The sequence below is a fragment of the Coloeus monedula genome (assembly GCF_965178545.1).
Source record: "Coloeus monedula genome assembly, chromosome: 3".
In the NCBI taxonomy this organism is placed as follows: Eukaryota; Metazoa; Chordata; class Aves; order Passeriformes; family Corvidae; genus Coloeus; species Coloeus monedula.
The window spans coordinates 84,381,755-84,403,970 of NC_138783.1; the positions used below are offsets into that span (position 1 = coordinate 84,381,755).

Below are 22,216 nucleotides of genomic sequence, written 5' to 3' on the forward strand. Positions count from 1 at the left end.
GAGTTTTTATCCCTCCAATTTGTTTGAGTTGAAAAGGTTCTGACAACAGTCAGTAAAATTCAAGAAAAAAAATCTTGCAAATGTATTTTTTCCCTTTATTACTATAATTGTCACTTTTCTAGCAATTATTGTAAGTTTAAGTCAATTATATATTACTGTTTTTTTTAGCTACCTTTGGTATAATTATGGTATAATGTTATTACAAACAAAAAGTTTATACCAGAATGCAAAATATAACTGGAGTGTCACAGCTTTTAATTTTTAGCACAAAAGAAACTATTTATGAGCCATCCAATTTAGGATGAACAGAATTTTGGCTGAAACATTTTGCAACCAATATAGTGACAATACAGACCACTTCAATGAGCAGTATTAGCTGACACATATTTCTGGAGGCTATTTAAGAATTTACTACAATGCATTTAATATCTCATATTGGGTTGATAAAAAATGAACAAACAAACAAAAAGACCCAAACCAACAAAAATTCAAACCACAGAAATAAAATCCCAAAATAATGAAAAGAAAACTGGGGGGAAACTGGAATGTGAGATTTGAATTAATGAGGTATGAATTAAGAAAACAGGCCGATTTAATGTCATGTTCAGAGTCATAGGAATCAAAACAGTTTAGATTAGGAAAGCAACAGAATCAGATCCATTAAGGAATAAACAGGCATACTGCAAACTTACTGGGGAACAGTGAGATGTTTAGAGGAGTACACAAAAGTATCAAGCACCTGCTACTAACCCAGCCTCCCATTGTGGACAGAAAAATCAAGGTGAAGAAAACCGAACAAAACAAAGCATTTTTTCAAGTACCTGCTTTAGAAAAAACATTGCTGTGAGCTGACTGATATAGAGAGACAAAGAAAACTTTTTCCCCAAGAAAAACCCAGCTGGAAAAGTTCTCACAAAACACTAGGCAGTAAGTAAAGCGATATTTCAAGAACACCAGTCTCCTTTTCCTGTAGGCTAGGAAAGCACATTAACCCACATGTCTAAAATTTTCAAGAATTTTCGTTGTGGCACACCCACGCTACCTCCTCCTTATACATGAAGAGCACCCAAGAAAATTGTTGTATAGCAAATAAAAGTACCCTCTAAGTCAAGCTATTAATAACTCCAAGCACATGACAGAAGAATCAGCATGTTTTGTTTTAAGCACAAGCTGTCCTCTCTAAATACAGAGTCTGCCACACAACAGTAGGTCACAGTCCAGCCTTGTTTAAAGATGAATAGTGCCACCAAAAAGCTTACATTTCTTGACTTCCTTTACCTCAAAAATACTTGAGGCTATACCACAGCTTAATGTGGGGAAAAATTCCAGGTGAAGCTTGGTAAGTTTTTTTCCCAAGACACATTTTGACTCAGCAAACCTCAGTGCTGTGGTTCATGGCCTCATGCAGCCTGTAACACGCGTCAGACCTGCCTGTGACCCCAGGATTTCAGAATGATGGCTATAAAAACCCAGAATGCTGCCTCAAGCACAGCACTGGATTCATACACAGAATTCTCCCTTTTCACACCCAGGTGGCAACAGCTGTGTGCTAAAAGCCACTACAACACTACATTATATGAAACTCGTTCAATTTTTTGTTTGTGAAGCCAGGACACAAAAATTAGGGCAGGGCTTTTAACAGCTATACTTTTCCATGAAATACAGTAAACTAGCTACTGTTTGCTAATTCAAGAGATCCTAAACATTATCATTATGTATGTCTGTAGAAATAATTATAACTCTCAAGTTTTAATTCTGCTCAGCAGGTAATGCTAATGTCTCAAAAGCAATTAAATAAAATTAGAAAAGAAATTAAAGTAACTAGTCAGTTGCAAGTAATATTCCCTGGCACAACGTAAACAACTTATAGCTCTTCATCATCTGATAGGCACGACTTCATATGTCTTTTCCATTTCTTTTATTTCCATTGCATTAATGTACTACAATTCTTTTTAAAACATTGTAAAAGCCACACAGAGTACCATTATACATATTAACAGTTTGAAATGTGCTCAATGACACATTTTACTACATTCATATTCCTATTTTTAAAACCTTTCGGTTACTGATTTCACACCAGTAATTTTTCTCCCATAATCTAATCAATGTACCAAATAAGATCTAGCAGTTAATGTAAAAAGTACAGCTGCATGAACCATGAGTTCACATTGTTGACTACAGCTTTCTACACTCTTCAAAAGCTGTTAGAATTATATTAGCAACAATGTTTATGAAACAGAGGACTTTCTCAGAAGTGCATAAGGATCACTAAGAAGCAGGGATAATCAGAAGATCAAATGCCATGTGAGTAAGGGTACACTGCAGCTGCTGTCATCTCCATGCTGCTGCACTGGGCCACAGCACCAAGAGGTAGAACACACCTACCTGTGTTGATGTGTGAAGGTCATCTACCCAGGGACACAGGCTGCGGAGGGTGCCAAGGTTAGACAGAGAGAGAGATGCACAGAAGACTGTTCTCAATTTCTCTGTTGACCCTAAACACCTAACTGGACCTAGAAGCCTGTATTCAACAGACACACCAATAGCATTCCCACTTTAAAAATTTAAGGAGAAATGAGAACTAGATAAAATCAGAAATATCCTACAAAAGTGAAAGCAAATCCACTAATGTGAATATTAGGAAGTAATTCTAAGGTGCACAAAGATATTTTTTTCTTCTTTTAAGGGACCTTTTGACTCTTTCATTCCTTTCCTGATTCGTACATTTATTCCCTGCCCCACCCTCTCATTATTTTTGGGGAGAAAAAATAAATAAAATTTTCTTTCCTCCTGCTATCCTTTTTTTCCTGCTAGCATCTGTGCATAATGGTACATCATTACTTTTAGACAAAATTCCCAAGATATTTCGTTAGGTATCTCTCTGCTAAACGTTTCAAGTCCTGCAACATCACTGCAGAATTCTTATTCCAATATTGAGTGAGGTTACAAATAATGGTCAAATCTGTTATTGTATTAGCACAACTGCCAAGACTCTTTCTTTAAAAGTTTTTTGCTTTGAAAGAAAGTATTTTACTTGTTTGTTAAAACAAACTCACTGAGATGAGTCAAATTTAAGTACCCAAATACAGCAAACGATCCCCTGTAAGTATCCTTAATATAATGCAGTCTCATCAGTAGATTTTTTGGGGAATTATCCTCAGAAATTTATTGGTTCCCACACAGAGCTATTGTTTAAATGATCTTCAAAGGGCCTGTTTACTAACACAAGTGCCAATTTTGTTTTCAGTTGCACTCAAATTGCCTGCAGTATGGGGCAACAATGCTAAGCCAAAAAAGGCCTTTATCAGCTGCAGTTTGATGTACTGTAAACAAATTGATATAAAGCACCAGAAGGTTTACACCATGCTGTCAGCATTTCTTCTGACCACACAAATCAGAATATGCAACTAAAGCTCACAATATTTTAAAAAGCATCAGTATCCTCTAGCAACAATTTAAAAGGTTAACATGCATTATCAGTGTGTCTTAAAGAGTTTTAGACCACTCTTTCTCACATTAGTTATGGAGCTGAGCAGCTTCCTATAAATAGGTAGAGCATCCACTAGTGATCTTGGATGAAGTCTGAAGTTCCTCTAATCCTAAACATGCTTAAATTAGAAAGTTTTGTTGCAGACTTCTATGAGGTCAGGATTTCATCTCTTCCCTTCTTTCCTGTATTGAAGTCTACGTCATGATCACCCTTGAAGGTGTTAATTTGGTTTCAAGAATAAGGGTTTTTTTATTATTTAAATACTTTATACCAACTTCTGAAAGTACTTTGGGAATAATCTCAGTTTTGGAAAAGCTCATCTTCGAAAATAATCTCAATTTCCAACATGTTTCCTACTCGTGACTGTTTCTGCAGAATGCTACGGGGTGCATCAGGGAAGAGTGATAAGTACATGAGAGCTCATACTCAGAGAGGTACCATTCATTATTCTTTAGAAGGCACTATGGGAGAACAATGAAGATGAGGCACATTTATCAGTTAAAAACCAAGGGTCTCTATCTGTTAAGATAGAGAATGTATGAGGATCCATAATAACCTCTAACTGGCCTCAGGTGAACTGGTTAAGACACCCAAGTATTCAAGAATTGCATTTATAAAGAAATGTATCATGATGGGCATAACAGGACATCCTGTCTTAGTGTAAAAATGCATCCAATTTCTTTTTGATATGTTCAAAAGCGTCTTTCCCCATGTAGTCCATACGCCCTTCCTCCCATTTTCTCCGCTCATCTTCTGGAATTGGTTTTGCTGGTTTGAAGTGAATAGACAGCTCTGAAACAGAATGTGCAACCTCGTTCTGTGGGAAGAAGCAGAACAGTGGGAAAACAGTCATTTGGTTGTTCTTATTTCAATTTTGTGAAGTTAAACCTTAAATGACAAACTTCTGCACTGTACGCTTCCAGTTAAAACAATAAAAAAACCCCCCAATATTCACATGCTCATTCCTGTTTTGATAATGTGACCTCATTTTCCCATGCTCTTACTGCTTTCCATGGCATCTTTGAGCATACCAAACATTTATTTTACTGATCTTAACTCAGGTCTTGGCATACTCAGCAACAGTACAATGAAAATATTACAAATATGGCCTGGTTAGAGTAGAATATCTGCCACAATAATTTATGATTTATCTGTTCAAATCTTGTCTCCAACAGGCTTTCATGGGAACATACATTTCTAGAATTTTTGGTAATTTGTTTTATTTGAACTCCAGTGAGATCAGTATTATTTAGCAGATGGGAGACACATTGTTCATTAAATTAATTCAAAAGATGGACACTGTTCATTATACCAACAGCTAGTTCATTTTGACTGACAGTCCAAAATTGTAAATGCTGGTTCAAAGTCAAGTCATCATAGGTGCACAAATGAAAGACATTATTAGTGATAATTTTTACCACATAAAAGAAAAACTGTGTCCACAGTTCACCAACGCCAGCAAAAAGGGGACATCCCAACAATTACAACCTGTAATAAAGATTAAATATAACAAGGACTAATCAAGGCAGCCACTGAAAACCTGCTTTCAGTACTACTCGAAGAGGTTCATAGAAAAACAACTCATCTCACGTTATAAACAAAACTAATCAACTAGAACGACTTCCCAGTGAAGCCCTCACAAATTCAAGGTAAAAATGTTTCAGAATAGAACTTAATGGGCAGGAATCAATGTCTTAAACTGCCTAAACATCCTGAAATATCCATTACATCTGCCAGTTTGGGGCAGATAAGGCACGGGACTTGTGCAAGACAAGGTAAAGTATTTCAAACAGCCAACATGACACTAAATGCTTGGGTAACTGCATCCTTCCATGTGTGTCATCCCTACCTGCATCCCACTCTGTACATGATTCTAAACCTGGCAGAATACTCTGAGAAGAGTGCTTGCTTCCTATACATGCAGACATGCAACAGTACTTGGTATTTAATTTTCAGCCTGCATTAATGTGTGAAGATTTCTTTCTTTATCATTGGCAAGTTTTATCAACAGCTTTGGAAGCCATTAACAAGATGACTGGAATCATCATGTTCTTAGAAATTAGGAATTTCAGCTAGGGCCCAAACACCCCTGGCTGCACAGGAGCTACAGGGTTTTTTCTCAGTCTTGAAGTATTTCACCACAGTGCCTCACAATCATACAAAAGCCCTCATTAGGAAAATGGCTGTGTTGTGTACCTTACAAAACCTTGACACCCTGTCAACCTCATCAACACCAAGTCTGCCCCTGTTGTCACATTGCCCACGTGTGCAAGTGCCCATAAATGCAGTGCAAGGTCAGAAAGGAAAGCCTAGTCACTCAGGCTCCTGCATGTTCCCTTTCCACCTGCTTGGAAACATCACCTCAGCAGGTAAAAAAACCCACAACAAAACAAAACAGAACAAACAAACATGAAATACCCAAACAGTTTTGCTTGTATTAGTACTGGAGAACTAAAATTAACACCATGCATTGATTACTTGGGGGTTAGCACAGGAAAATACACATTTAAAAACTCAAAGTTTTGAAAAGAAAACTAGAAAGGGATCACACCCCACTATTGGAAACAATTAAGGAATTACACAGCTAAGAGATTAAGGAATTTATTTGCAAATTGCATTATAATTAATTGAGCTTTCCCAAAATTACATTGGCAGCAAAGACACACATGCAGTTATCAACAGATGTTCAATGCACAAAGCTACATGTACCATTTCTGAGGTTTCCTGAAACACAGGTTGAAGTAGCGGTTGTTCTGAAGGTCTGTCAGGCTCAGAGAGACGGACATTAGGATCTCTTGGTTCGACTTCATACACAGGTTGCTAAAATACAGCCACTGAGGTTTTATTAGGAGAATATTTTTTTCAAAATTTCCTTATTGTCAGAATTCATACAATACAATACAATCACTTTCAGTCTTGGGGTAGGGTAAAGCAATGGATGGGAGGAAAGCAAGGAAGCACATTATCACCAAGGAGAAAATCCATGTCACCCAGCTTTAGCTATCAAAAATGGCTTTGAATCAATGCCTACTACTATAATCAATCTAGGATAAGTATCTCCAGAAGGCAGCTCATCTTGTCTTAAAATAGGTTCAAAGTGGCTGTCATTCTTCAGTGACTACACATACAGCCTGGGAAGGGAGCTTACAGTAGATTCTTACCATTCATGGGGCCAAACTTCAACAAGAAAAATCTCATTTTAGGAAAACAGCTTGCTTCACATAAGCTTTTTATATGCATGAAATAAAAACAGAACAATGCATTCCAAAACAGAGTTATAATAGATTCCCCAAAAAATATTGTCCCAAATATTTGCTTTTGACAGATAGCAAAACATAAATGAGTAGACAGACCCCATTCTAAAGTCTTTTCCTCCAAAACAATCCCACAAGTCTATTGAAGCTGAGCAAGAAAAAGTGGAATGATGGCATTCCTAAGTAAGGAGAGAAGCAAGCTATTACTTTCCAATTAATTCTGATAAACCAATCCTAGTTATCAAAATACTAATAGAAATTTAAATTTTAATGAAACTAATTTAGGTGAGCATTAGGATTTTTTTACCCCAAACAAACATCTTGCTCATGTGTCCCTATTTGGTTTGAGCCTTTCCAGTGGAGTCAGATGCATAAGGCACACAAGAAAACACATCCTTTGCAAATAAATTATTCTTAAGTTATGGAACTGGAAGGCTTGCAATTTTCCTTCAGTCCCTTCACACTCGGAGGGGAAAGGAAGGGGGGAAGGGGAAAAGGAAATTACAGTTTTACTTTATAGAGTTACTGTAGTCTAAAGAAATTAAGGGAAGAACATCTTAAGAGTTGTCTTCATCATTGTAGAGTGTAGTTCACAAGTTTCAATAGCAGATGACATTAGAACACTAATTTAATTTTCTCACAGTGGTACCATGGGGTAATATGGTGTATCATCCAATATCTAATGACTTACACCTGCAGAGGCATTGTGCTATTATGTCCAACTTAATGCCTGCATAAAATAAGGAGATTCAGTGCAACAGAAACACACAAATAGAAGAAAAGTGACAAAAGAAGCAGAAAGACTGCAATATTCATTAGTAGATTCTTTCAAGACTCTCCTTGTTGCTGAAGTCACAGAAATTAGAGGAACAGTTTTCTGGGTCAAACTTGTGGGGAAAAAAACTTCTACAGAGGAATGATAGAAAGGATTCTAGTTCTAAATATATTAATTCACAAAAGAATTAATATTCAAAATACTACTTTGGTAGCAGGTTTTTTTATATTACATTTGATTAAGTACTTAACAACTTTGAATAAATAACCACTTCCTAAAATGCAAAGCAAACTCTTTCAACTTCCAGACACATCATACATGCATTACTAAAGATTAAAGAAAATAAATAGGCTTTAGACTATTTTTAATGCTAGTGAGAAAATTCAATAGCTACAGCTAAATTGAAGAGACAGTCTTCCAGATCAGAAGAATAATGAAAGAATCTCCTTTTAGCATATGATTTGACTTTGTTACTGCATATAACAATATACAACACACTCACGGCTTTGAAGGCGAGTTCCTCGGGTGAGCATGCTGTGGGATTTACTTCATTTGTCTGCTCTGGGAGCTCGGGCATTGGCAGTGAACTGGCCACACAAGGACTGATCTTCTTCAGTGTAACTTCAACTCCATTGAAAGCATGCTAATGAAAACAAAAACATCCCACCACTGAAATACAATTTTTCAGGCGAGTAATAATTTATTTGCAACAGTTGCACTTCCTTACAGGGATTTAATCATTAAAGGAATAACTTAATAAATGCAAGAAAGGTGTATGGACCAAGATTCAGATAATGTTGCAGTTTAGGCTTTTGCTGTTTTGCAATCATGAGTATACCAGCATCATCAGGAGGTAAATCTAACAGGTATTTCCACCTTCATTTACCATAGCTGAAATATTTCTTTAATACTCAATGCCTTAACAATTAAGGCATGTTAAAGCATAAGATCAAAAACTACCCATTCCTTCCTCTGCTTTCCAATTTGTCATGAAGTTAACAAGCCAAATTATTCTCTAAGGCTTTGATGGTAAATATTCAACTGATCTTATGGGACTATGCAATTAGTTCAAGTATGTTAATAATTTAATATTATAGAACATTAAGAAAATATTTACATATGCATAAATGGGATCTAATTTGTCATGTCTGGATACAAAATTAAAAATTGTACTTCTACACATTTCTTTATGCTACTGGTCTCTAAGAAATCATCTATTTATCAACAGGTTTTTTTATTCTAATAATGAAAAGCACACATTGCTGCATTTCCTTTGAAGAAAAAAAAAAGCATGAAGAGATCAGTAAATGTTTGATGACATAAGAGTACTGTATTTAACATCCTAAATGCAATTAACACTACTTTTGCCAACCTGATTTATTTGTTATGACCCTCACAGAACAAGTTATAATGTAGTTCTGAAAAGGTAAATTTTATTACAGTTCAAGAACTAGTTTGATGGTCTGTAACAACTTAGCTTCAAGAAAAACAAAAGTCTGTTTTTTTCATCTCCAGGTTATCCCTTCCCTGGCTAATTTGTATCATACTTTTGTGTGCTCATACATTACCATAAAAATTTTATCAATTAAGAAGATGGCTGCAGGATATCTTGGGAAAGCAAATAGTACTATGAATCCTTCCTAAATGACTACTTTGGACACTTCTATAAGCAATCAGTGCTACCACCAACCAGCAAATACTAAGCTTTCCCACATATATTGGGATTGCATGGCAAGGTTTTGGTAGCAGGGTGATTACAGGAGTAGCTCCTGTGAGAAGCTGCCAGAAGCTTCCCCCAAGTGCAATGGAGCCAATGCCAGCTGGCACCAAAATGCACCTGCCCCTGGCCAAGTCCCGGCCCATCAGTTATGGTGGTAGCGCCTTTGGGATAACAGATTTAAGGAGGAGGAAAATCTCCTTCTTCTTTTAAGAAGGAGGAAGGAGTTGCCTTGCAACTGGACAACTGCAGGCAGAGAAGTGAGAATATGTGCGAGCAACAGCCCTGCAGACACCAGGATCACTGAAGAAGGAAGGGGAGGAGGTGCTCCAGGTGCCAGAGCAGAAATACCCCTGCAGCCCATGGTGAATCAGGATGTCCTTCTGAAGCCCATGGAGGTCCATGGTGGAGCATAGATCGACCTGCACCCTATGGTGGACCCCATACCACAGCTGGTTGATGTGTGAAGGAGGCTGTGACCCCATGGGAAGCCCATGATGGAGCAGGCTCCTGGCAGGACCACCAGACCCATGAAGAGAGAAGCCTGCACTGGAGCAGGTTTACCAGCAGGACCTGTGACCCCATGGGGGACCCACCCTGGGGCAGGCTGTTCCTGAAGGACTGCATCCTACAGAAGGGAAGTCTGCACTGGAGCAGTTCATGAAGAACTGCAGCTCATGGGAAGGACTCATGTTGGAAAAGTCCAGGGAGGACTGTCTCCCATGGGAGGGACTCCACACCGGAGCAGGGAAAGAGTGTGAGGAATACAACCCCTGAGGAGGAATGAACAGCAGAGACATGTGATGAACTGACCACAGTTCCCATTCCTCATCCCTATGTGCCATTTGGGGAAGGAGTTAAAGAAAATAGGGAGTAAAGTTGAACCCAGGAAGAAGTGAGGGATGAGGGTAGGTGTTCCAAATGTGGGGTTATTTCTCATTATTCTACTCTGATTTGATTGGTAATAAATTTGATTCATTTCCCAAAGCCGAACCTGTTTCACCTTTGATGGTACCTGGTGATAGATCTCTCCCTGTCCTTATCCAGACCCATGAGCCTTTCCTTACATTTTCTCTTCCCTGTCCAGCTTAGGAGGAGAGTGATAGAGTGGCTTTGGTGGGCACTTGGAATTCAGCCAGGGTCAGTCCACCACACCATATAATTTCTTCCTCTAGCAAACACAGAATTTTAAGAATTTTTCATTTTGATTCCAACATATTCCCACTAACCCCTTATCAGTTACCTTGCATTCCTCAGATTCCGAGTCTTCCATCTTTTGATGTTTTTCCAACAAAGGCAATATACTAGCACTGTATATATTCCACCAGAGGGCAAGAAATGACAGTTGATGAAAAGATCCAGAGGTGGTGCCATCCTGCATAACTCTCCTTGTTTGAAGGTTGTATTTGTAGTTCCAGGGCTTTGTTGCTCCCAAGAAGTGAACAACTTTGGCATCTCTACCAAAACTGTAGAGATCAAACATACAGGTCTACACATAAAATATTTTTTTAAGCTTATATAAACTCCTAGAAGGAACATGCTTACTTGCAGGTAAGGTAATTTAACATTTTGCAACAGCAACACATTTGAAATGATATATATTGATATTCTTTTCTATCTTTCTGGTTTAATTCATCATGTTTAACATACAGAAAACAGAAAGTTGCACTGCCATTTGCTTCCAGTTACTGATTCCAGTAGAAAAGTTCATGAAGAAAACTGACCAGCTCATGCAGTACTATTTCCAGTCCTCCTTCATGCTCTATTCACAAACAAATATATATAACTTCAAATATTTAATCACCAAAATTGGTTATTACTGATCCCATATTAAAAATTACTAATAAATACATCAGCCTAAGTTCATCTTCCGGTTAGAGTGTATTATGCAACTGGAACAGAAATTCATTACACCCTAAATCCAACTTGCCTTTTACCAGAAAAGTTTCTCAACTGCATTGTCTGGAGTCATATAATTAGTAGCACAAATTTCATTTCATAGAAGAACCTAAGGAATGGCTCAAAAAAATTTAAGCAATGCCAACTGTTTCCCTAAGAAATTACTCAAGAACAAAGGAACAACCTTAAAAGTAAACCTGTCAGAACCTAATGCCAAAATAATTACATTTTGTCAAAAATGAAAGAAACTTCTTTGAAAGAACATAAAAGACAGTGTAGCCAACTCTGGGACTCTCCCTGTGTCCATACATTCACCTTATATTTAAGCTTCTACTGCATGGTTTCTACATGAGATCATTTGTGATACTGAAATTTATTATCAACCAAATTCACCATTATGACTCTCTCCTACGAAAGGATGTTCGTTAACAAACTCCAGAGGTTTACAGTCAGTCAGAAGTGTTATTACTTACTGATTGAAAGCAGGAACATAGGTGTATACAGAGCTGCTGCTTAAGTTATAGAGGAAGGGCAAGTGTTTGCCAATATCTGCTGTTGCCCAGTTGCTGAAGAAGCTGTTCAACAAGCCTTGATCCCCTCCTAAAGAATACATAGAACAGTATTACCGTAACGTGTGTACACTCAAACTTGTATCAAAATTTCACATCCAAGGATGGCAGTGAGACTGGGGAATGAGATTGGTGTGTTCATGGGACTGCAACTTGCACTTGAAAATATGGCTCTGTGAGCATGTAGAAGTGAATAATACCTGATTCACTCCAATGCAAGTTCAGTGTAAATGAAGTTCTATTGTAATATATGAAGAAAAGAGTAGTGTTTGGTGTCCCTCAGAGCAGAAGACTGAAGATCAGCTGTGTTTCTCTCTCCTAAGCCAGACAGCAGAATTAAAACTTACCTAGGAAGACTCAGACACCATATCCCTTCACTGCTCTTTTCTGGAAAGAACAGTCCATAGTAAGACAACAGGCCTTAAATACAGCGTAAGAGGCAAAGTTCTGCACCTTGAATTCTTGTAGGGTACAATTCGATAAATCCTAGAGAACTCCTGCCTTCCTCTATTCTGCCTGATAGCATGGAAACTGTCTTGCACTTCATTCCTTGAGCCTTGCCCCTTACCATCAAAGCTGCCATGTTCAGCAGCAAACCGGAGCAGGAGGTTGTAAGTCCTCAAGGAGGGCCGGAACACAAATACACCACTATTGAAGCAGTCGGGCCAGCCAGAATCAGGAGCTGCCGAAAACTCTTCTCGATCGAACAGCTCATCCACATTGCAAAGTACCTTAGGGAGAGTAGGAAAAGAGAAAAAAATGTTAGAGCAAATGTTTGTCTAGAACATGCATTGTCAAATTAGTACCAATGGAGTAAATTGCTAGTTTGGCCTCGTATATGTACGGCTTGCAGAGCATAAAAGGAGGGGCATTGTAAAATATGCTAGGGGTCAGAACCTTTATCTTTACTATAATAAGGCAACATAAATTGTGTTTCTCCATGATTTCTCTGATAAAATGCAAAGCCTGTGAAATTATTTTATGAACCTTGGAGACTATCCATGGCCCCTTTAAATGTTATACCATGGAAACACACAATTTACTTCTTTCTTAACTCACCTTTCCATAGTCCATTATTCTTGGTAACTACAACAGAACTGGATGAAAATTGGGAATCTAAATCATTTTAGTAAGCAACAGACTGACTAAAGGGGTAGTAGAAAAACTGTGTCTTGCTACCAGTTTTCTAATGTAACTCAAGTTCAGTGATTTGTTTTTCTTTTTTCTTTTAAGCTTCACAAGGAAGTGGGAAAATCAATCCGGTTAAGGTCCAGATAACTTTTAAAGTTTGTGGAAAGACAGCTGTGCAGTCACTGAAAGTCAGGACCCCACCTACAACTGAGCCACTGTGAAAACCAGAAGGAAATTTTTTAGAAGTAAGATTACTTAATTGAATTTAAAACAAAGACAAAAATTTGCCTTCCTCCTTTAATGTAAAGCAAGAAATCATAAGCCTTCCTCCTCAAGAAGAATTAGTTAATTTGGTTTCTAGTTCAGATAAAATCCTGTTAAATTAAAATGCATTCCAGTCTTTCAAAGTGAGCCATGAAAGCGCAAGGGAAGGCTGACATGACTGTCCTTGCCAAAATTATGGCCATTTTTACCTCTGTACATCTAAAAACTTTAAAAAAAATAATTAATGTGTCTGGGATTTTTTTTTCCATTTTAAAACCATCCTGCCTTCCTGACCAGAATAATTCCAAACAAATGTATGTGAGAGAGATCTATTTTAAACTTCTGTCAGAAGACCCAGTGCATAGAGTTTGTGATCTCTCTTGAGGACAGTCCTGAGGCTGCTCTCCAAACTGAATTTATTTTTATGCAGCCAGCACAACTGTGAGAATTGCTAAAACGTGCCAGGATGGAGCTCCTGCGACCTTGTGACCGCCAGCAAATCTGGTCACTTCACAGACCAGTGCGCTGCCTGACAAGGAAGCATCCCACAGAGACAGACACAAATGTTTCCATGGCTCCCACTCCACTCACCAAAGTGTCTGCATCCATGAAGACACATTTGCTGTAATGAGTAAGAGTCCAACAATGAAGCTTAGTGAAGGTTACACCCAGTTCTGGCCTCTGCATCAGAGCCAAATGGACTGAGTCAGCACTGTCAAGCACATCCACCTCGATCACTTCATCAAATACACTGCTGAGGACTGACCTACCAGAGTGAGCAGTGTAGAGAAAGAAGGGAATTTAGACAAGTTCATCAAAGTTCGCTTCAGGCATGAAAACAGTGACACACAGCACCACATTAATTAAGGCAATAACCAAAGCTACATTGATTGGCTAGAGTAAGAAGTCAGAAACAAAAAGTCTTTGCAAACAGCCTACTGCAGTGGCAGCTATCAAGCCATGAAACAGGGTCTCCTCCACTATGGGGACCAGCACATCTCAAAAGCAACAGCCGCTCTATGAAGGAGAAAACAATTCTTATTTTAGTCACTTCTCTCCTATAGAAACACCAATAGAAATTAAAGCAGCTTTCATCCTGCACAACTGATTCTAAAGAACAGCACCATACTGTTCCTTCTGCATTTTACAGGGTGAGACATGCACTGCCAGCACACTCATTTGTACCTATTGTGCCCAAGTACACACAGCTTCAAAACTGCAACTTTTATAAGGTGCATATATACTTGCTCACCACATATAGTTCCTCACTACTATATAGCATCTCAAATAAGACTTTTAGCTAAACATCTTTTTTCTATGCATGCATTTCATGAGAATTCTATAGGTAACACCAAAGTAGGTAATTTTCCTTCAAGAAGTAAGAAAAAAAAGTCTTTTAAACATATCTTATTTATTTACCCTACACTATTATAATCAAAGTCCTCTTTGTCTCACAAATACAGAAAAAGAAAAGCCTGTGCTGGTTGAAATCCAGATTTCAGGCTCTTAAGTTTTTGCCTGATTGATCTTCAAGGAACAGGAATTAACTGGGAAAGAACTAAGTACAGTACAGATTTTTAGAAGTATATTTCAGTGATCTACTTTTTTTTAAAAAAATGCTGTCCTTTATTTAAAATCTATATTATAAAGGTTTTTCTTCCCACGGAATGGGCATGAAAAGAATTACAGACTTAGTATTGACATGTGCACCAAACAGATACTGTATTCCCTGAGGAAGGTTACAGTGTTCTGACAATTTCCATACTTCAAAAGTCTGTAAAAACAGATTTTTGTGCATCCAGCCACAGCAAAAATATGTTTCTTGAGCCAGATGCATTGCAAATACATTCACATGGCATACAGAAAACAGGAGCTTGCACACTTCCTTAGACATAGCAGAACTAAGAGTTTAAGTTGCTGTGGCATGGCATGTGCCTTTTAACACGTGTATCAGTCCTCCAAATAACAGGGCTTGAGTTCAGACTCAATAAGATTTCTGTAAATGCTATTCTGCAGTGCCTGTAGAATCACAACACAAATTGCAAAGTGATTTATACAAAAAGGCAAAAAGAAATTAATTTCTTATCGTGATAGGTGTCCATCAATATTTTAAGAAGATTAGTCATGTGAAACTGAGCTCTTAGGTGTATGAAGAGTTGTGATGTCACAGGTGGTTATGTATCTTGCTCTTTCTAAGAGAGAAAAATTGGAGGAAAAAACAGTAGTGCAAGACACTAAAACCTTAGTTCCAAATTTTCAGCTTGTGTTCTCAATTATGAGACAAATTCCAGCCACAAGCTCTACTTCTGCAAGTGAATTCTTATTAGGCCTAGGAGCTTATAACAGATTTTATTTGAGACTCCTCTTAGAAATCACTAGCCAAGGGGGAAGTTTTAGGTATAATGCTGTGAAATCCACAGAAACCTATTTAAATCTTTCATGCTGTTGCTTATTCTTCCACTATTTAAATCTTCAAATACACATTAACATTTACCTCATCCCACTGGAAACCTCTGGGGTAACTAGAACTGCTAATTTTCTGGATGTCTTATGGTTCCTCAATGACTGTCCGAGAACGAGAGCGCCTTGACAGTACACATCATCAGCAGCAAGGGTCACAAAGGCTTGATCTGTTACTGAAAAAAAATATTCAGAAGAGTCACTTTACAGTTTTAACATAAGCCCTTTTAGCAGGCTCCCTCCTCTTCCAGATAAACAACAATCTGCAGCTTATAACAACCTGCAGCTCCTGTGATGAGCTCTCTTCTCTCACAGACTCCCCCCAAAAGACACAATTGAATAGAAAATCCAGTGAGAGCAGAATGTATGTTTCTAATTTCTATTATTGTTGTTTGCCTGATTTTCACAATTGCAGGTTTTGGGTTAGCCTTAAACAAGTAATTCCCTAAGTCTTATTGCCTAAACATAATACCAATGAAAAAAGCTGATCTGTGCATATTGAGATTTTATATTTCACAAACGTAGTATAATAAAACCAAAAAGGAAAATGTTCTTGGTTTTGCAGTGCCAAAAGCTGAGGAAAAGAACAAGATGTTGAGTACTAGCCAGAAATGTTGTTTCCATAACACTGCTGAATCAACCCAACATTATTTTTGCTCTGCCTTCTTTGTACTGGGGTACAGTACCTGGTGCTGTCTGAACAAGTACAGAGAAATTCCTACCAAGATCAGTACACCTCCCAGAAGCTGAGGATCCCTACGTCAAGTAACTTCAGGAAATTTAGGAGTGTTCCTCATTATCAAGAAACACATGAGAAAAGAAGTTACAATAAAAAGAAAGTGACCAAACTCCTGCATGACAGGAGGCAATGTATTTAGGAGAGATACCAGGCCAGTGGCAGGATCACGAGGGGCTGCTTCTTCAGCTCTGCCCTGTGCCAGAACCAAACGAAGCTCTCCTGGGGAGAACCTGTAACTCAGCAAGGTGAACAGCCTCCTCGGAAAAGAAGGATGATACATTCTAGGCTGCAAAATTAACCAGAACAAGATGAGCAGGTCACACAGATGAGGGGAACTCCACCGAGCTCTACAGAACTTCAATAAACACTTGTGTTGAAATACTTGTTTAGAACCACCATCATCTTAAGGGACAGGCAATTGCATTAAATAAATTAAAACAACCAAACAATACCAACATAAACAACCTGTCATACAGTTTCCAGGGTCTGTGAGAAACACTAGGAAAGAATCTCACAGAACAAGTTGCAGAGAACTCAACAAATTACCTCATGGCTGCCTACAGAGGCTGCCAGAATGAATGAGTTCTAACCCCGAACCTTCATCACGGTATGCAATAAAGTATGGTTGATGCCTGTGATAAGCTAACAGATACTAAGTATTTTTATTTTCCACATCCTCCAAATCCAGAGCAAAACACATACCTACTGGTGTGCTGCCTTTTCCCCCCACTTTTTGCCCTCTTTCACTCATCTCCAGCCAGCCAGCTTTATTTCAAACACACATACCTTACATTTGCTGACATTGCCACACATCCCTGCACCTCAGAAGAATCCCAGTAAGCGTCAAACTTGGCCAAAAAAACCCCAAATCATCCATGCAAAGCCCACAGCTAAGCAAATTCCAGTAACATTTCTGATCACAATTTCCAGATGAAGAAAATGAAAAAATGAGTTTTCAAATCTGCCATTATAATAACAGCTCAAGCAAGTTATGCGCTTTCCAGAAAACAATGAATAAGGAGTAGCTTTAAAATGACAGATGTGAAGTAAACTGCTCCTACTGCAATTTTCCAGAAGGTTAAAGGAATAAATATAAGCATCCATAAAAATCAATGTAAACCAGAAAACCACTGAGGGCTACTTCAGCAATAAAATTACTCTGAAAAGATGCAAAAAGTCAGGAAAGAAAAGCAGTTTTGTGTTAGGCAACAAGCATCTTCAGCCAAAGAAAAGTAATAAAACAAGTACTGAGAGGAATGTGGGAGTTAGGTTAATATGAAAAACAAATTGCAAAATGAGTGGGAGTTCCAATCTTAAAATACTGTTTTAAACAGCAACCACAAAACTGAACACAATCTTCACATGGCTTTTGCAAATTCTTTTAGCTACCGAAGCTGAATCTTTACTTAAGTAATACATATAGAAATACACAAACTACTCATTAAATAGTTCAGCAAGCTCGTATGGAAAATTGCCACATCCTCCAAATGCTTTCATGCCCTGTACCCCCGTGGTCAGAACCACAAGGAAGCAAAGTGCCAAACAACTGTCGCTTCTAAGAAACTCTCACTGATACCTCACAAAAATAAAAAAAACCCTGTCTGTTTTGAGACTCAGATCTGGGATACATGTTATGGCCTTCTTAATACAGTGAATCATTATAGAGATAATAAAATAGTTAATAAAACTATTGACTGAAAATATTTAGCATTAAAATATTTCTGGTGCAAGGAGAGAAGCATATCGTAGCAATTTGAAAACCATATAGGGTTATCACTAATTCATTAAAGATCCATAAGGGGTTTAAAATCAAAATATTTTATCATTACTTTTTCTTTCATCTAATCCTTGCTTTCAAGGAAGAAGTGTTACTTGACTTGCCTTGTTTATAAAATTCTTTGGAATATAGCCTATAAGTAAATATTTTATTTTTATAACTGAGGATCAGGTTTTCATATACATTCTTGGAAGTAAATTTTTTACCTGAAAGCTTCCATTTAGCTGAAATCAAGGACAGTGCATGAAATCTAGTGTACACAGGGTTTCACTCACTGACTTTAAAAGATCAAATCTTCTTTAAGTTTGAAAGCCAGAAGTGTAGGTATTTAAATTCACTGCAACTGGTTTTTGTTTTGTTTTTTGTTTTGGGGGGGTTTTTTTAAGTGTCGAGAAACCATTAAGCATAACATTAATTCTTTGTGCTGAATGACAATAAGATTTTTAATGGACAACACCCACTGTTAGGGGTATTAAGTTTTCAAGCAAATTGTTTTCAAGCTGTAGATCCTTATGGCTAATATAATACCACTTACGATCAGTGAACTATCAGTAAAGTAAGTGTACAACTAGAATCCCATTAAAACCCTGTCATACGAATTCATAAATCTGCTCATTTCTTTTGTCTGGATTACCACACAGCACATGATGGTGCAAATTAAGAAATTATCATCAGTAGTAGCTCCTCAGTTTTATTACTTAACAATAAGTTTCTTAGAACAAAACAGGGATTTTCAAGGAAGTAACTTGTTGAGTTATTCTAGAACCTGCTCTGCAGCTACACAGAGAAGACAGCAAAAGTAATGTGAATCAGTACAGTCAGGGTGATCTTATGTGGAACTCGTTAAAGCTTTTTTAGCCAAGATCACCAACTTTTTATGCTACTTACTCATAGAAGTAGCACCTCTGACACTGCCAGAGGCAAAATTCTTCGACAGGCATGAAAACTAATTCTAGGGCACCTAAAAGGTTTATTTAGAGTACAAACAGAGCAAACAGACAGGGTGGTGCTCACTTTGATGTTCAAAGAGAAAAAGAGAATTAACAAACACCAGGTATCCATTTTGAGAAGCAGGAGTGACTGATAATAACAAGCTCTGAGTGACTCAAGTGCACCTGCCAAATTCAAGACAAATTTAAGAACAGTAGGGAGGTTTTTTTCATAATCCACTAGACATAGCTTTTAAATAATATTTTTATATTTCTTCAGACAGACAAAGGAGAGATGTGCTACAGCTGTAGCTCCTAGAGTAACAATTCAACTTTGCCAAGCTGCCCACTGCAAAATGGCAAAAGGAGACCAGACTCTCATACGTTATGATTTTTCTGTAAAAACATTCTAAGTAACACATTGTCATCTTATGCACAAAACCAAGAGCAGATAAATCAATAACTGAAAGCCTGCAGCAGGCTGGTTAGGTCCCCAGTGCCTACTGCCATTCATACTAACCAACATTGTACAACTGCTTTCTTAAACCCCTCCCCGATACATCTATTGCTCTTTTGTAACCTTCCCCCTGCGACTCCAGAGACAATCTGCAGGATGAGCAGGCTGCAGCCTGGACCTGTGCCACTGAGGCAAAGCACCCCACTCAAATCCCAAGCGACAGTGATATAACACAGCTCCAACTCACAGCACGTTCCCTGACAACAATTTTGTTACTCTCTCTCCCACACAAAGGTCTCTATGGATCTTCCCCCAGAAGCATGTCTCAGTGAAGATGTGTTATACTACCCAAAAGATAACACAAGCTATAGGCTTCTCACTTCTCTGACCTAGCACCACCATATCCTGGAACAGAAGGGTTTGCTCCTGCTGATACCCACGAGCTTATAAGCAGTCAAGAAGTGTTTTGTTGTAAGTAGATAAAATGAACAATGGTGTCAGACAATAACCTGAGTCAGACCCCTACCAAAAATTATTATGCAAGTTTCCAGCAGAGAGGCAGTTCTTGCCCTAGTAAACAAATGACAGCTGGCAGTTTTAATTCCCATGCTTTCTTAGGTCTAACATTAACATTTATGTTACTAATGAAGATAAAGAGGAAACACTTTACACAGACCTTTTTATTACAGAATTTAAATTGACATTCAATGGCATACAATATTTCTCTTGGCCTAATGAAGTTCTGCCTCATCCAAAACCAGACTCTCTCTTATCTTTTATTAAAACATTACTGAATTTTAGTAGACAGGATTACTGCTGTTGTGTTGGAAGAGCACTTGATTCCAATTCTGTGTAGCTTTTATTATGTGTCTTTCAGTTAAGAACTGTTACATTCTGCTTCAAGACCCTGCAATGTTGGTATTTAATGGATAGTAAATGATGCTCATGAAAACTCAAATGCAACAATATCATAAGATGCAAATAAGCGTAACACCTAAAACAGTAATATAGGAGTTTGAAAAATGGTAATAATTTGTAATAATTATTAGTAATAATCGCTTAAGCAATCCAGAGTTAGTTAGATGTTTCCAGTCTTTCCACACCTTCCTTCGAATCAAAAAAAAGAAAAGAAAAAAAAAATCCCCAAAGACCAAAACCAAAGAAAACCCTCAAACAAACAAAACCACGATTCTCTAATCTTTTCATTTGCAGATTTGCTTTCTGCATCCTCCTGGTGCTGAAGTGCCACATACATGAATTCAAACTTGGGATCCATTGGTCCAGATGCCTGACACCCTTCAAACGGTTCCATAAACCAAGCTTTGTGGGAGCTGCTGCTCTCAAAACCAAGGGAAAAGTTGAGTAGGTTCAAGAAACAGAACGGTACCTGCACCCACCCCATGTGATTAGCCCTAAAACTTCATGGCTTTAAGGATAACTGATTAAGACCAATACCAATGCTGTATAAGAAAGGGCATGAGAAAGGTTTCTCTGAACCTGCCTTAGACTGAGGCAACCAACCCCAGCCTGTCACCCTGGAGATCCACCAGGAAAGCACGCAGAGACCCAAGCAGGCCAAGCTGTACGTACAAGCAGAATACATAAATGAGTTCAGCTATTTCACCCCATCACCCAGACAGTTAAAATCCTCTTCTGCAGCTGCTAATTACAGCACAGCACTCCGCTGATAAGAAAACAGCAGAGACCCTCGCCCGCACCGGGATGAAAGAAGGGCAAAAGCCCCGGGGGGTGCAGCCTGGGCTGCCGATCGGTCCCATCAGCCCCGAGAAGCTGCTCACGGCAAGCCGGGCGGGGGGCTTGGGGCGGAGGTACTCACCGGACATGCTGGGCAGGCGGGGGCCGGCCGGGCAGGGCTCGGTGCGCGGCGCCCACCTCTGCCGCCGCCTCACCTGCAGGCGGGGGGGCCGCTAAACCGCGCAATGGGATTAGCCTCCTTCCTGCTGGAGGCACCGGCAGGTGAATTACATTCGCAGGGACTCCTGCGCAGCAGCAGAGAAAAGGCATTAGCGGCGGAGACCGTGGCGGGGGGGTTGGCACGACCCACCCCGCCCCCACTCCGGGCGCTGGCTTTACTGCGAGGGGCGCACCCTCCTGCCGCCCGCCCCCGTGCCCCGCTCGCCCCGCTCGCCCCGCTCCCGAGGCGGCCACGGCCCGGAGCTCGGCCCGGCACCTGCCCCCCTCCAGGCGCGGCTCCTCCATTGCTGCGCCCACCCCGGGCTGGGAGAGACCCTCGCCTCGCCTCCTCTTCCTTCTGTTCCTTCCCGTCCCGTATCCTGCCCGATGCATTGGGCGCCCTCCGCCGCTGCGACAAAGCCTCCCCAGCACACACAACGTATGTGCAGAAACCGAGAGGAAGGGACGTAGCTCGGGGAGGCTCCGTCGCGCAGCGCCCAGAGGGAAACACCAACCTCTGTGATGGTGAAGGTGGCAGAGCGTGGGAAAAGGTCTCGGAGCATGAGTAGAGTGACTGCAGCGTGGCATGTGGTCACCCAGATGCACGGGATTCACCGTGAGTGAAGAGAGTCTACCCCTAACTCGGGGGCCATCCTATTCCCTACAGATAACACGCGGTCTGGTAACTTGTCACCCAGATAAGCAAGTAGATGTTTCCAGGGAGCTTATGCTATTCAGAGGGCTATAAATATTTCCATAAATGCACATTTATTCGCACAGCATGCTTTTGCCACTAGCTTAGAAGCCATGTAATTGTGACGTAATTCAGCCATGCAATATC

General features: G+C 39.3%; 1 protein-coding gene across 1 annotated transcript; it reads right to left on the reverse strand.

Moving 5' to 3' along the window:
- Positions 1-4,145: 4,145 nt before the first annotated feature.
- On the reverse strand, positions 4,146-21,439 carry GYG2 (glycogenin 2; the record flags this gene model as incomplete). Its single annotated transcript, XM_082279469.1, has 9 exons — positions 21,299-21,439; positions 15,594-15,735; positions 13,691-13,865; positions 12,273-12,435; positions 11,609-11,735; positions 10,480-10,702; positions 8,022-8,162; positions 6,200-6,310; positions 4,146-4,307 (listed from the first exon to the last, which is right to left on the reverse strand). The coding sequence occupies exons 1-9, from the start codon at positions 21,303-21,305 to the stop codon at positions 4,146-4,148; spliced, it is 1,251 nt and encodes a 416-aa protein (XP_082135595.1). The 5' UTR covers positions 21,306-21,439.
- Between the last annotated feature and the right edge of the window lie 777 nt (positions 21,440-22,216).